The sequence below is a fragment of the Pochonia chlamydosporia genome, chromosome 3 (assembly GCF_001653235.2).
Source record: "Pochonia chlamydosporia 170 chromosome 3, whole genome shotgun sequence".
NCBI classification, from domain to species: Eukaryota; Fungi; Ascomycota; class Sordariomycetes; order Hypocreales; family Clavicipitaceae; genus Pochonia; species Pochonia chlamydosporia.
The window spans coordinates 1,911,318-1,923,500 of NC_035792.1; the positions used below are offsets into that span (position 1 = coordinate 1,911,318).

The window sequence follows — 12,183 nt, forward strand, 5'->3', positions numbered from 1 at the left end:
GTTGTGGCTGTATCCGAGAAGAGCGTATCTACGGTGTAGCAGACATGACGAACTGCATAGTGGATGGTGGCTGGTGGAATTGGGTGTTTTAGAGACAGCGAAACATATACTTACACTATTGTGATATTTATAGATGGTGGGAGTCGTAGCGAAAGCGTTAATGACAATCGAACTTTTTGAAACTATTCATTCACTTATGCGAGCAATTGCAAAATACTTGGTGTTTGGGTTGAATTTTGTCTATCTCGTAAATCTCATTTCTCGATCCATCTCACGTACATCGTCCAGGTCTTGCATCCTCAATGATAGCATCGTCACCTATTGATCTCTTTCTTTTCTTCTACATCTTTGTGTTTTAGGTTCTAGATTTGGGTGTTTATAAGAAGACTTCGAGGTTGATTTCGAGAGTGCTGACAGGGTATCTATAACAGAGTTAGTATTGTTGGTTAGTATTAAGGGTGGCACGGCTGGAAACATACCTCAGATCGAATTTCTCCAGGACAGTAGGGTGAATGATGCCAAACTCGCCGATACGTCTCTCCTTGCCGCCGAGGCGGAGATGTACCGATGCAGCGTGGCCAGGGAAGAAAGTCTCTTCCTTGAGCTCCTCGATCCAGTAGCCATCGGCCTTGGTCGGGTTCTCCTTGACTTGGTAGTCGGCTCTTTCCGGCAGTGAGGCCCTCGTCGTGGGTGAGGAAGGCAGTGCGGAGCATGGCCAGGACACGGTCGAGCAGGCCGTGGACAACTTCGAAACCACTCGACTTACCGCACCATGCGGCGGCAAAGTGGCGTTCGTTGCGGGCCTTGCGTTCAGCAGATTCATCCTTGAAGGCAACGTCTGAAACTTCGAAGATCTTGAAGGGTACACTGTGGCCCTTGTTCTCGCGGATGGTCTTGAGGAGGCCGGGAAGCAGAGAGGTGCGGACGATTTGGTATTCCAGGGTCTTAGGGTTGGCTAGGCGGATGGCGGTCTTGCCGTCATCTTTGCGGTTCAACCAGGCAAAGTTCTCGTCGTGGCTGCACAGAATGAGTGGCAGGACTTCGCTCCAGCCAGCCATGGCGGCTTCGATGCGCACGATGTCGGCCAATTTGTTGATCATTAGGGGACCGCCAATGGTGGCACTTCGCGTAGGAGCAGTGCGTGGCAGCTTGTTGAAGCCGTAGCAGACTGCGAGATCCTCCATAACGTCACACTGGTGTAGGACATCAGCACGGGTTGGTGGAATGGACACCTCGAGCGAGTTGGGGTCCGTGGCTGATGGTTTGGAGTCGTAGGCCATCTTGGTGAGAAGCTTGCAAAGACCCTCGGGAGTCTCGCTCAAGCCGGTGCAGCTGTTGAGGTAGTCGACCTCGACGTGGGTGACTCTGGGTTTTAAAGACGGTGTCACACGGCTGAGGCTATTGTGCTCTGAAATAATCCTGACGGGCTCGACGGTGAAGGGCTCTGCAACATAGCAGGAGAACATGGTGACCAGCATATCGGTGACGATTTGCAGCTTGGTCATGTCGGTGGCGGTGATCTCAATGAAGACGTTGGTGGTGTTGAGGGTGATCTTGGAGTGCTCTCCGTTGATGATGGGAGGTAGTGAGCAGACCACTCGGTTGGCATCGTAAATGACGGGGTATACAGGAGCGTCGCGGATGATGTGCAGGTAACGACCGAGGTGCTTATCAGATTCGTAAAAGGTCATGAGCTCTTCAGCGTTCATTTCCTTGGTCTGGTTCAAGGGAATAAACTTGATATCCTTGGGCGGCAGGGCTTCGTAGGTGAAAGGACCTTGGACGGTGTCAAAATCGTGGGTACCCATTGACACCAAAGTTCGATTTCGCGCCAAGTTTTGGTGCAGCTTGTCTTGCAACGCAATGAAGGATTCATATCGGTCCGGGGTGAACTTGATGTTGCGCAGGACGGCACCGGAGACGAAGGGCCGGACTTTGGTGGTATCAGGCAGGACTTTGATAACCTGGGTTGTCACATCTTTGGGCTCGACGACACGAAAGTTGGGAGGTTTCATGCGGCCAAGGAAGATGTTGAGATTGAGGGCAATGCCCTCGAAGCAGAGCATATCATAGCGGTTGGCTCCAATTTCGATCTTGAGCTGAGGGGGCTCCTGCTTGCCGTCGACTATGGGACGCTCCTGGTTCTCGGTGTCTTCGTCGAGCTCGATGCCATAGTCGAAGCAGAGGTCTTCGAACTCTTCATTGGTGAACCTGGGGGTGACGGACGGTTAGTTTATGTTTGCAGGTATATTTGTATATTTTCATCTTAAGTAATTAATGCGCGTCCATGGCGTGGTGAAACGGCATAAAAGCCTTGTTTTACGTCCGAATCGGCGACGGAGGTATGAAGGAGGGGCAAAACAGGACGGAACAAAAGCGCAACACGAATGCAGACTTACTTCTTGCCAAGAGCCTCGAAAAGCTTGTACTTGTCCACGGAGATGGTCGGCATGGTGAGATTGGGGGCTCAATGCCTCAGACTCCGGTCGCAGTAGTCTGTATTGAAGCGACTGCGTTGATTGCGGTCGATTGCCGGCAAGGCGGTGGTGAGGTGATGTGGGATGTGGTCAATGTACTAGAAATTATGGCGGGGTGAGATTTCGCTTTGAGTCAGTCAGTCACAGACTCACAGACTCACAGACTCACAGTCCAGTCGCAGTCACCCATGAATTTTTGGGTGCGTGTGGACTTGGACCAACCAGATGAGAGGAGACGAGGCCAGGCACTGACTCTTTGGGCAGCGCAACTGGCTGCCTTTTTTTGGAGCCCAGCCAAGAGTCCAGTCCGGAGTCGGTGCCGAGAATGAAGACGAGGAACATGGAATTGCCCGACTGAGACATGTTATGCACATAAAACCGGATGGGGATGAAAGTATGCAGACTATGGAGTATACGCATCAAGTTAGTTTTAACGAGATGGGAATCGAATTTCACGTTTTGAAACATCATTTTCATTCGAACTGCCATGTAGGACACAATGGTTTGCCAGCATAAGTAGAAGTAAGGAACATTGATGATCCCGACCCGGAAGCTGATGGTGGATGAGGTCGTGGTCTTGGTCTTGGTGAGGGGCAACATTGAGCTCCAGTTTTAGCTTGTTTTGATGTTGCTTGTTTCGAAGTTGATGCGACTTGACGGTTGAAACAGTGGCTTTTGATATTCAAAATGCCCTGTGCAAAGTTAGAGATTTCCCATCTTAGCTGTGGGTGCTATTACATTACAAATGCACTCTGGGCCAAGAATATATTGCAATATTTCTCGAAAGGTTCACGCATGCATTGGGCTGAATCTAGCAAAGCTGAAACCCTCTGCTGAGAAAAGGAGCATGCGACACATGAACCCAGAAGTTCCAGGTTGAATTGACCCAGTCATGGGCATGTTTGTGGTGCAGGCAACTTCGGGGCATCCGATAACTTAACACTGACCAGGCTTGACGTAACCCAAATAATAAAGGCTCCGAGAATTGCAGCCCTGGCTATAATGCGTAGTGCGTCTGGTTCATCCAAATCAAATTTCTGCATTCCATGTTGCCCAACACTGTAACTAGAAGATCAGTCACGGTGTGTCCAATGTTCGATGATCTGGCTGGGCATTGATTGCATCACTGGGGCACTGCAAGTACCTCGGAACCTCCAATAGGTTGAATGCAGCTGAGGGAGCGGGTACCTGGTACTTTGTGTTTGTTCCTTGTCCATAGAAGCTTCAGTCCAAAATGCCTGTGCTGCCCACCGCCTGCTCAGCACCAGTTGACATGCTGAACACTTGCGCAGCCAGCCACTAGCTGTTACTGCCAGTGACTGCCACTAGCCACTAGCCACTAGCCGCTAAGCTGGCTGCTGCTGTTGCTCCTTTTTGCTGCTCCAGTCTCTTCCAGTCTACGTTGACGTCTACTGTTGACCGAAGTGGATTGATTGATTGATTTGCTCCCACTCAGCCAGCCTGCCAGCCCAGCCTATTGACTCCATGACCACCTCCAGCACCACCAGCACCACCACCTCATTCATCCCTCGCTTTGCCATTTGATCTGCCTTCTCCTCCATCTCGACGACGCTCTCTTCCCCCCCGACAGATACGCGCTGTCACCCCTCGTCATTCGCCATGACTGACGCGACCAACTCAAACGATGAACTTTATCCTATCGCAGTTCTCATCGACGAGCTAAAGGTACAGCCGCCTGCCTGATCGTAGCAACATTCCCGCGCCAAACCCACCATCAAACCCCCCAATCTTCACATCATCGTCACGCTTCCCCATTGCCTCTCCCAAAATCGCTCCCTAATTTGCGTCTCCTCTGAGCTTATGCTAACTCAACCTGTCTCTGCTCATTCTAGCACGACGATGTCCTGCTCCGTCTCAACGCTATCCACCGCCTTTCCACCATTGCTCTTGCTCTCGGGGCCGAGCGCACGAGAGACGAGCTCATCCCCTTCCTAGACGGTTAGTTTTGTTTTGACCTTGTGCCCACCCGACGACCAGCATTCTATGTCAGGACAACCGACCCCTAACCATTTCTTGCCGCCCTAAACAGAATCGGTCGAGGATGAGGACGAAGTTTTGGTGGCTCTGAGTGAGGAACTGGGCAATTTCATCGAATACGTTGGAGGCCCATCATATGGTCATGTTCTCCTTTCGCCTTTGGAGAATCTGGCTGCCATCGAAGAACCAGTGGTTCGAGACAAGGTGAGCATTTCTTGCCTTCCCTCGACGATAATTGCTGCCTTTTATTGCCTGTCAGCAATTTGTTGTGCGCTAACACTTGCTTTCCCCTCCAGGCTGTCGAATCGCTAAACAAGATTTGCGAAAGCCTCTCAGCACAGCAGGTCGAGGAGTACTTCATCCCCCTCACCATCCGACTCTCCAAAGCAGACTGGTTCACCTCCAAGGTGTCTGGCTGCGGCCTCTTCACCACTCCTTACCGCAAGGTGTCTCCTCCCATCCAAGAACAACTCCGCCAGCAATTTGGTCTGCTCGTCCACGATGATACCCCCATGGTCCGCCGACAAGCCGCCACCAACCTGGCCAAGTTTGTCAAGGAGATGCCCGCATCCATCGTAATCGAAGAAATGATACCCCTCTTCCAGCACCTTGTCCAAGATGACCAGGATAGCGTGCGTCTTCTCACAGTTGAGATCCTCATCTCCATCGCCGAGGTCGTACCGAAAGAGCAACAGTCCAGCCACGGTGTGTTGTTGACTTCTTTGCGCAACTTGATAGAGGACAAGAGCTGGAGGGTTCGCTACATGATTGCCGACAGGTTTGAGAAGGTTGGTTTATGCAAGCAAAGCTCGCTAATTTTGATGTTGCCGAACCTGTTTGACTAACAATGCAAATAGATCGCCAAGGCCGTCGATGAAGAGGTTGTTTCAAGAGATCTCGTCCCCGCCTTCGTCAAGCTTCTCAAGGACAATGAGGCCGAAGTTCGCACCGCAATTGCTGGCCAGATTCCTGGATTCTGCGCTTTAGTTGAGCGATCAACCTTGCTCAACGACATCATGGGCAGTGTTGAAGATCTTGTGTCTGACAGCTCACAACACGTCCGTGCCGCCCTTGGTACGCAGATTAGCGGGTTGGCTCCTATTCTAGGCAAGCAGGAGTATGTCGCAATGCATGCGGAGACATTCATGACTGGCATCCAAAGCTGACCTCATTTCAGGACTATCGACCACCTGCTTCCCATGTTCCTCCAAATGCTCAAGGACGAGTTCCCTGAGGTTAGGCTCCACATAATCTCAAAACTGGAGCAAGTCAACCAAGGTACGTTTCAAACTTTATAATACCCACAAGAAAAGAGAAGATAAGAGATCTTCTATCCACACTGAACATGATCTCTAACAACGCGCAGTGATTGGTATCGACCTCTTGTCACAGTCATTGCTACCCGCCATTGTTCAGCTGGCCGAAGACAAGCAATGGAGAGTGCGACTCGCCATTATCGAGTACATCCCCTTGCTTGCCAGCCAGCTTGGTGTCAAGTTCTTTGACGAGAAGCTCAGCAATCTGTGCATGGGCTGGTTGGGAGACACAGTCTTCTCCATCCGTGAGGCTGCCACTCACAACCTAAAGAAGTTGACGGAAGTGTTTGGTGTTGAATGGGCCAGCGAGCAAATCATACCCAAGGTCATGGGGATGGGTAGCCACCCCAACTACCTGTACAGAATGACCACCTGCTTTGCCATTTCGGTAAGTTTCCTGCAAGGCAGAGGATGTCATATTCCCTTCTATTTGGTTGTAAACTGACACCATCCACAGACGTTGGCCAGCGTTGTCAGCATGAACGTGATTGCTAAGTCCATTCTGCCAATGCTTGACAAGATGGTTGACGACGACATCCCCAACATCCGATTCAACGTTGCCAAGACGTACTCAGTACTGATCAACGCACTGCGCCGCTTGCCGGACGAGGGGACGCTGTACTCGCTTGAGAAGGAGGGCGCAGAAATCACACCGTCACCCAAGGGCCAGGAACTCATCCAGCAACGAGTGCTGCCCAACCTGACAAAGCTGCAAAAGGATGACGATGTGGACGTTCGATACTTTGCGACTACGGCGGCGGCTGAGGCGACGGGGTCCACGCAGGGCGGGGAGCCCATGAATACATCACCATAGAATGCGACGAGACAGTAAGAGAGACGTAATGAAGCAATTCCCTTATATTGCCACCCACTGCTAGATTCTGCGCCAAAGAAGAAAAAAGAAACAGATCAAAATCCAAATCCCAACCAGGTCCTTGCTCTTTTTTTTCTTTTTTTGTTAAATCTCAACACAAGCCAGGTGTTGGCGGGGACGAGGAAGGATGATGAGTTGTGCAAAACGGAGCGAGGTCTGCCCAATGACGGAAATGGGAAAGGGAAGATGGGGACGTATATACGAAAATAAACCAAAACTTGTTAACGATTCAAGAAGTGTGCCGGTGTCGTGATCTTTTTCTTTTAGTAGTGAGGTCACAATACATGTGCAAGCCCTTTCACTGTATCATGTTTCTAAACCAAAATCAAGTCTCTAACCAGGGTATCGTACATCTATGCAACTTCACCGCAACCATCACCACCCTTCTTTTATCATACCCTCCTAAAGCACAAGGTACTAATAGTCTGCCCCTTGACACCCCCAAAACTAAACGTCCTATATTCCACCCGTCCCTCCACGACAAACGCACCGCCCGCATCCTCCCCCGTAAACCAATTCGTCAACTCCTCCTCCGTCCAATTACAACTCGTCACCAAAAACACGCCCCCCTTCTTCACAAGCGGCACCACCCGTCGGGGATACAGTTCGCAAAGCCGTCTCCCCTGCTCCTTTTGCTCCGACAACGAAATGGCATCGAAGGTGCCTTTATCGAGAACAACGTCCCATCCGTCTTTTTGGGCGTCCGTCAGCACCGCGTCGTATGAACCCCCGATTATGTCCCATTCTCGAAATTCAATGTCCTCTAGGTCCTTTGAGGATGCGACTTGTTTGGCGAGCGCTATGCTTTGCGGGCTGTAGTCTACGCCGAGGGCGCGGCCGGGGAAGTCTTCCCGCAGGGAGAGGAGGATGGAGCCGTTGCCGCAGCCGAGGTCGAGGAAGGTTGTGTCCTGGGGGAGGGGGAGGGTGTTTAGGAATTGAATCATTTTTGTTTCGGCGTCGGAGTCGTCGAACCAGATTGTGCCTATGTCGGCGGGGTTGGAGGTGTGGTTTGTTAGTTCGCGGGTGTAGAGGGTGTTCCAGCTGGTTTCGTTAGCTGGGATTTTGGAGGGGGAGGGGATGTCGTACTATTCTTTTGTTCCGAGTTCGGAGGGGGTTAGGTGGTCTGGGGAGGACATCTTGGAGGTGTTTGTGATGGATGGTTTGGTGGTGTATTTGGTGATATTTTTGGCTGGTGTTGATATTGGTTTGATATGGAGGGGTATACGAGATTGGAAGGCGGTGGGGGTTGCTGGTGGTGGGGGTGGGAGGGGCAGCTTGAAGGGTCTGATATCTGCTGGTGGGAGTGAAGAGAATTGAATTAATTTGCGCAGTTTTCTTGATATGTGATTAGTCTGCGAGCATTGAGAAGACTGTAGCTACCTAGAGATGTGCGTAGGTAGAAACCTAGGTAGCTAGGTTGGTATGTGAGAGGGGAGGAAGTGGCAAAGCTCTGTTGGCAGCTTCTCGTCGCGATATTTGGACATCATTTGCAAGTCAGCTTCGGACAAGGAACATTGACAAGCAGTCACGTAGAAACAACAATTGTCCACATTCTTTATATTCTCCGTCGTCTATCTCGTCGACGGAATATCCTACCATCCCAAAAGGGTAAGCAGAAGAGATGACCATGAAAATCAACAATCATGCAGATATCTTGCATCCAAACACCATGCCCCGAGAAATATGTTGAAAAAAAAAAAGTTTAATCAATGACCCAGCCCAACCCAAAGCTCAAAAATGATTCCATGAACTATATAGGGGTTTTTTTAAACAGTAAAACACCCATGCAAAAATAAAGTAAAATGGTGTTTAGTAGAAACTTTCGACCATTGTATCCTTCATGCTGGTGTTGATGTTGCTGGGGCCCTGGCCCTCGCCGAGTCTGAAAACACTTTCAATAACACTGAGCTCAGTGGCTGTGGTGTCAAGGCCAGTGACGGCCAGCCAGTCGTTGACGACCATACCTGCGCCGACAAGATGGCTACCACGGTTGACGCTGCCGGCAACGAGGGGCACTTGCAACAGACTGGACAGCTCGTCCTGGTCTTGGATGCTGGTCTTGGGATGCACGAGACCGCCCTGGTTAGACAGGCTCATGTAGCTGCCGACAAGAACATTGTCGGCTACGGTCTGTCGGAAGACCTCGACGCCGAGGACGTCAGCAATGATTTCTTCCGTCTCGCGCTCGAGATCAGGGTGGATCAAGGCAATGTGGTCATTGGTGGCGATGACATTGCCGAGGGCGGAGAGACGCTCTTCAATACGCTGGATGCGCACTGCGTCCGGGAGGGAATTGCGAAGGTGTTGCAATTCTTGGTCTGTGGTGGATGTGGGCACAAGGAGACCCTTTCGGTTACCAGCCGTCATTCGGCCAATGATGCGAGTTCCGGCGATTGTTGTGCGGACTGTGGGCACGACATCTTGAAGCTCTGCCTCGAAGACAGAGTAGAAGTTTTCGCTGGCACCGAGGGCCACCAGGGCATATGAGTTTGTGAGAGTCGAGAAGACACCAACCCTGTGAAGAAGGCAAATGCATGTCAGTCACGATTCCGGGTGAAATATGCAGAAAATGAATTTGATAGCATGTCCGACTTGTTAAAACTGCTCAAGGAAGAGGTAAAAAGAGCAGACAACTGGGTAGGAAGAAGGCTCTTCCCCTGCTTTGCATCGCGGGGGCGGGGTTGTTGGGCGTGTTTGTGCGCAGTATGACAGTCACAGACGCAGGGTCTCACTTACTCGTTGGAGTTCTCAAACTGAGCGCGGACAGCCATTCTCTAGAGAATTACTTGGAAATACGTCTATGTGTCTTGGTTCTGTGTTGGTGTAAAGTGTAAAAGAACCGCTCGAGCAGTGGTCGCTATGAGTTGGTTGAAAAGAGCAAAGAGCTTGGGTATGCTACAAGATGGATATGGATTTTTTTCGTCGTCTGAAGTGGAAGCGAAGTGGGTTTAAGTACAAAGCACGAACTAGACGTCCTTGGACCAGTGAGAGGTGAGAGGGACTAGTGGGTGGGAGTGGCGTCGGCGGCGACGGAAGCGGGTTGGGCAGGTCTGACCAAGCAGCAGGTGTTCCTTCCTTCTCAAAACAGGTACCTTGCTACAGAGTTCAGTAGCAGACATGACTGACAAACTCAACTTTGGCTTCCCTCATGAGCTTCACATCACTTGGCATCAAAGTATGCCAAGCCACTCTCCTCTCGACCAGTCAATATCTGCCTTGTGGAGATTTCTAGATTAAACAGCGGCTTCTTTTTGTTAGATACTATGCCAATTTCGACTATCCTGCCTGTCTTTCTGATGCTCCAGTGCGCCAGCCAGTGAGCCCATTAACAAGACAGCTCCACCCTCATATTGCACCCGCCTTATCAGACAACGACTACAACAAACGGAGAGTCATAGTACGGCAAACCAAAGATGCATACAAAATGTATCATCCAGGAACCCCAGATCGATGTGGCCCTGAATGCAAGAAAAGTACGGCCGCTCCGTACATGAGCTACCTAATTTGTGGCTGGCGAAGCACTTCCTGTTGGTTGTGACTCAACGTTCGCAGGAGCCCCCACAGCTCGAGGTGTGACTCTTTTCGACTCATTCAACCTGATGTCCAATCCATCTCCACAGCTCAATCCACCTGCATATGAACGTTTCAGCACTAGGAAGTCATGTTCTCGCCTTTCAACGCAAGGTTTAGTACCTGAGATGGCGGCAAGGCAGTCTTCAACTATACTTCCCGGTCTGGTGTGTGATGCAGGAGGCTAAATGAGATGCCACAAAGCGTCGTTTGACATGGAGGATACTCCCGGTTCGTTTCCAACGACCTGGGAGGATTCAACAATCGTTCGATTACAGAGTACACTCGTTCAAATCGTCTCTGTTTATACCAGCCTGGCACAATCACATACCCTCAGCCTATCGAGCTGCCCTAAGCCCATCGTCCCATACATCCCGGCTCATGAAAGACATCTTAAGACCTCTCCATTTGCCAACGTCCCGTAATTGTGTCTAACTCCATGGAGTTACTCTAACAGCACTAGCTTTATGCTTGCCACAATAAGTGTAGAGTCAATTGAAAGCGAAACTCAACCAACGGCATAACGAACTTACGACCCACGACTAGATATCGTCGACCTACATCTATAGTACACAGAACCAAATCAGGATGAATAGCCTTCGTAGTCGCGCTTATATTGTGTCCGCCTGACATTTTCTCCTATATTCTTAACACAACTTGCCAAATCAGGGTCATTCCATGTACAGCACGGTACCCATTTTGCACCATCTGCCTCTAGGAGACTTCAAAGTTTATAGTAGAGCAACAGTTAAGACTTACAGTGTCCTTGTCCGACTGCTTTTGATTGGCCACGGCGATAGGCCGCATATTGATCAACCCTCAGCTCCGTCACTCAACTTAGACATGTGTTTGGTAGAAACTGCAGCCACTCACTTTCTTGCTCACCAGAACTTGTTCACCCAGACTAGCATTATACGTCACAAAATGCCTACCACATTCACTTTGCCTCCTGAAAACGAAATAATCCCTGCTGTCCAGGCTCAATTAACCTTCCGAAAGGAGGCAGATTCTTTTCGACTTCGCAGAGAAGCCGAAGCCATGGAGTACATAAGAAGTCGTACCCCCATCCCTATACCGTCGATCCTTGACATGCATATTGATATAAACGATGATCAACCGGGCTGGATTCTAATGGAACGAATTCCTGGGCGTCAACTAGACGACGCATGGCCAACAATGACCGAGACAGCCAAGGCACGCTGCATCTCCGAGCTACAGTCATATCTGCATCAGTTACATAGTCTCCGTCCTCCTGGCTCTGGCTGGATTGGATCCTGTTCTGGAGGGCCTGCCTACGACCACCGACTAGATAATATGACTACATGTGGCCCATTTGCGACTATCCCCGAGTTCAACGACTTCCTCGTTGCGCCAGTGAAGAATTGTCCACGGCAAGAGTGGGTGGCCAAATATCGCAACATGCTCCGCGATGACTATTCTATAATATTTGCGCATGCAGATCTCTCAGGGGAGAATATTCTCGTTGACCCTACAAACGGCTGCGTCACAGGAATTGTGGACCGGGAAATGGCGGGCTTTTGGCCGGAGTGATGGGAATATAGGAAGGCGTTGTTTGGTTCTCGGTCCCAGCAGTGGTGGGTTGATATCTTGAGGCAGATCCTCAAGGAGTATCAGTCAGAAACCGAAACTGACATGGAGCTTGAAATGTTCTAACATTTCCGTCTATTCACTCGGGTTTCCTTCAACTACTTTCACAGCGCGTCATGTCAAGTAATTATAGATGAGTCCTCGTTCCCCCCTTTCAGAGAGACCAAATTTTGGCATCGCAACAAAATCTTTTGAGGTGAATAGTCCCCGAAACTGTATACAGAAAAATGTCTTCATAACTGGCCACCTTTAGCAGCATCCATCCATGTCCAATCAATCATAATCAACTCAAACGCTACCGGCCCATCATGCCCGCAACTGTCAGCTCCATCAAATTTCC

At 50.3% G+C, this 12,183-nt stretch overlaps 5 protein-coding genes across 5 annotated transcripts; 2 read left to right on the forward strand and 3 right to left on the reverse strand.

The window, feature by feature from the left end:
• Positions 1-376: 376 nt before the first annotated feature.
• VFPPC_04454 (phenylalanyl-tRNA synthetase beta chain) lies at positions 377-2,452 on the reverse strand (the record flags this gene model as incomplete). The annotated part of the gene is made up of 4 exons (XM_018283807.1): positions 377-422; positions 480-648; positions 767-2,211; positions 2,400-2,452. 4 exons carry the CDS (start codon positions 2,450-2,452, stop codon positions 377-379), a joined length of 1,713 nt encoding a protein of 570 aa, XP_018145037.1.
• Positions 2,453-4,097: 1,645 nt separating this feature from the next.
• VFPPC_04455 (protein phosphatase PP2A regulatory subunit A) lies at positions 4,098-6,605 on the forward strand (the record flags this gene model as incomplete). Its single annotated transcript, XM_018283808.1, has 8 exons — positions 4,098-4,163; positions 4,331-4,436; positions 4,528-4,679; positions 4,772-5,263; positions 5,333-5,592; positions 5,653-5,753; positions 5,842-6,179; positions 6,249-6,605. The coding sequence occupies 8 exons, from the start codon at positions 4,098-4,100 to the stop codon at positions 6,603-6,605; spliced, it is 1,872 nt and encodes a 623-aa protein (XP_018145038.1).
• A 452-nt stretch (positions 6,606-7,057) lies between these two features.
• VFPPC_04456 (S-adenosylmethionine-dependent methyltransferase of the seven beta-strand family) lies at positions 7,058-7,801 on the reverse strand (the record flags this gene model as incomplete). The annotated part of the gene is made up of 2 exons (XM_018283809.1): positions 7,058-7,706; positions 7,752-7,801. 2 exons carry the CDS (start codon positions 7,799-7,801, stop codon positions 7,058-7,060), a joined length of 699 nt encoding a protein of 232 aa, XP_018145039.1.
• A 673-nt stretch (positions 7,802-8,474) lies between these two features.
• On the reverse strand, positions 8,475-9,436 carry VFPPC_04457 (translation initiation factor IF6; the record flags this gene model as incomplete). The annotated part of the gene is made up of 2 exons (XM_022428401.1): positions 8,475-9,180; positions 9,402-9,436. The coding sequence occupies 2 exons, from the start codon at positions 9,434-9,436 to the stop codon at positions 8,475-8,477; spliced, it is 741 nt and encodes a 246-aa protein (XP_022284469.1).
• A 1,723-nt stretch (positions 9,437-11,159) lies between these two features.
• VFPPC_04459 (phosphotransferase enzyme family domain-containing protein) lies at positions 11,160-11,786 on the forward strand (the record flags this gene model as incomplete). The annotated part of the gene is made up of 1 exon (XM_018283811.1): positions 11,160-11,786. One exon carries the CDS (start codon positions 11,160-11,162, stop codon positions 11,784-11,786), a length of 627 nt encoding a protein of 208 aa, XP_018145041.1.
• Between the last annotated feature and the right edge of the window lie 397 nt (positions 11,787-12,183).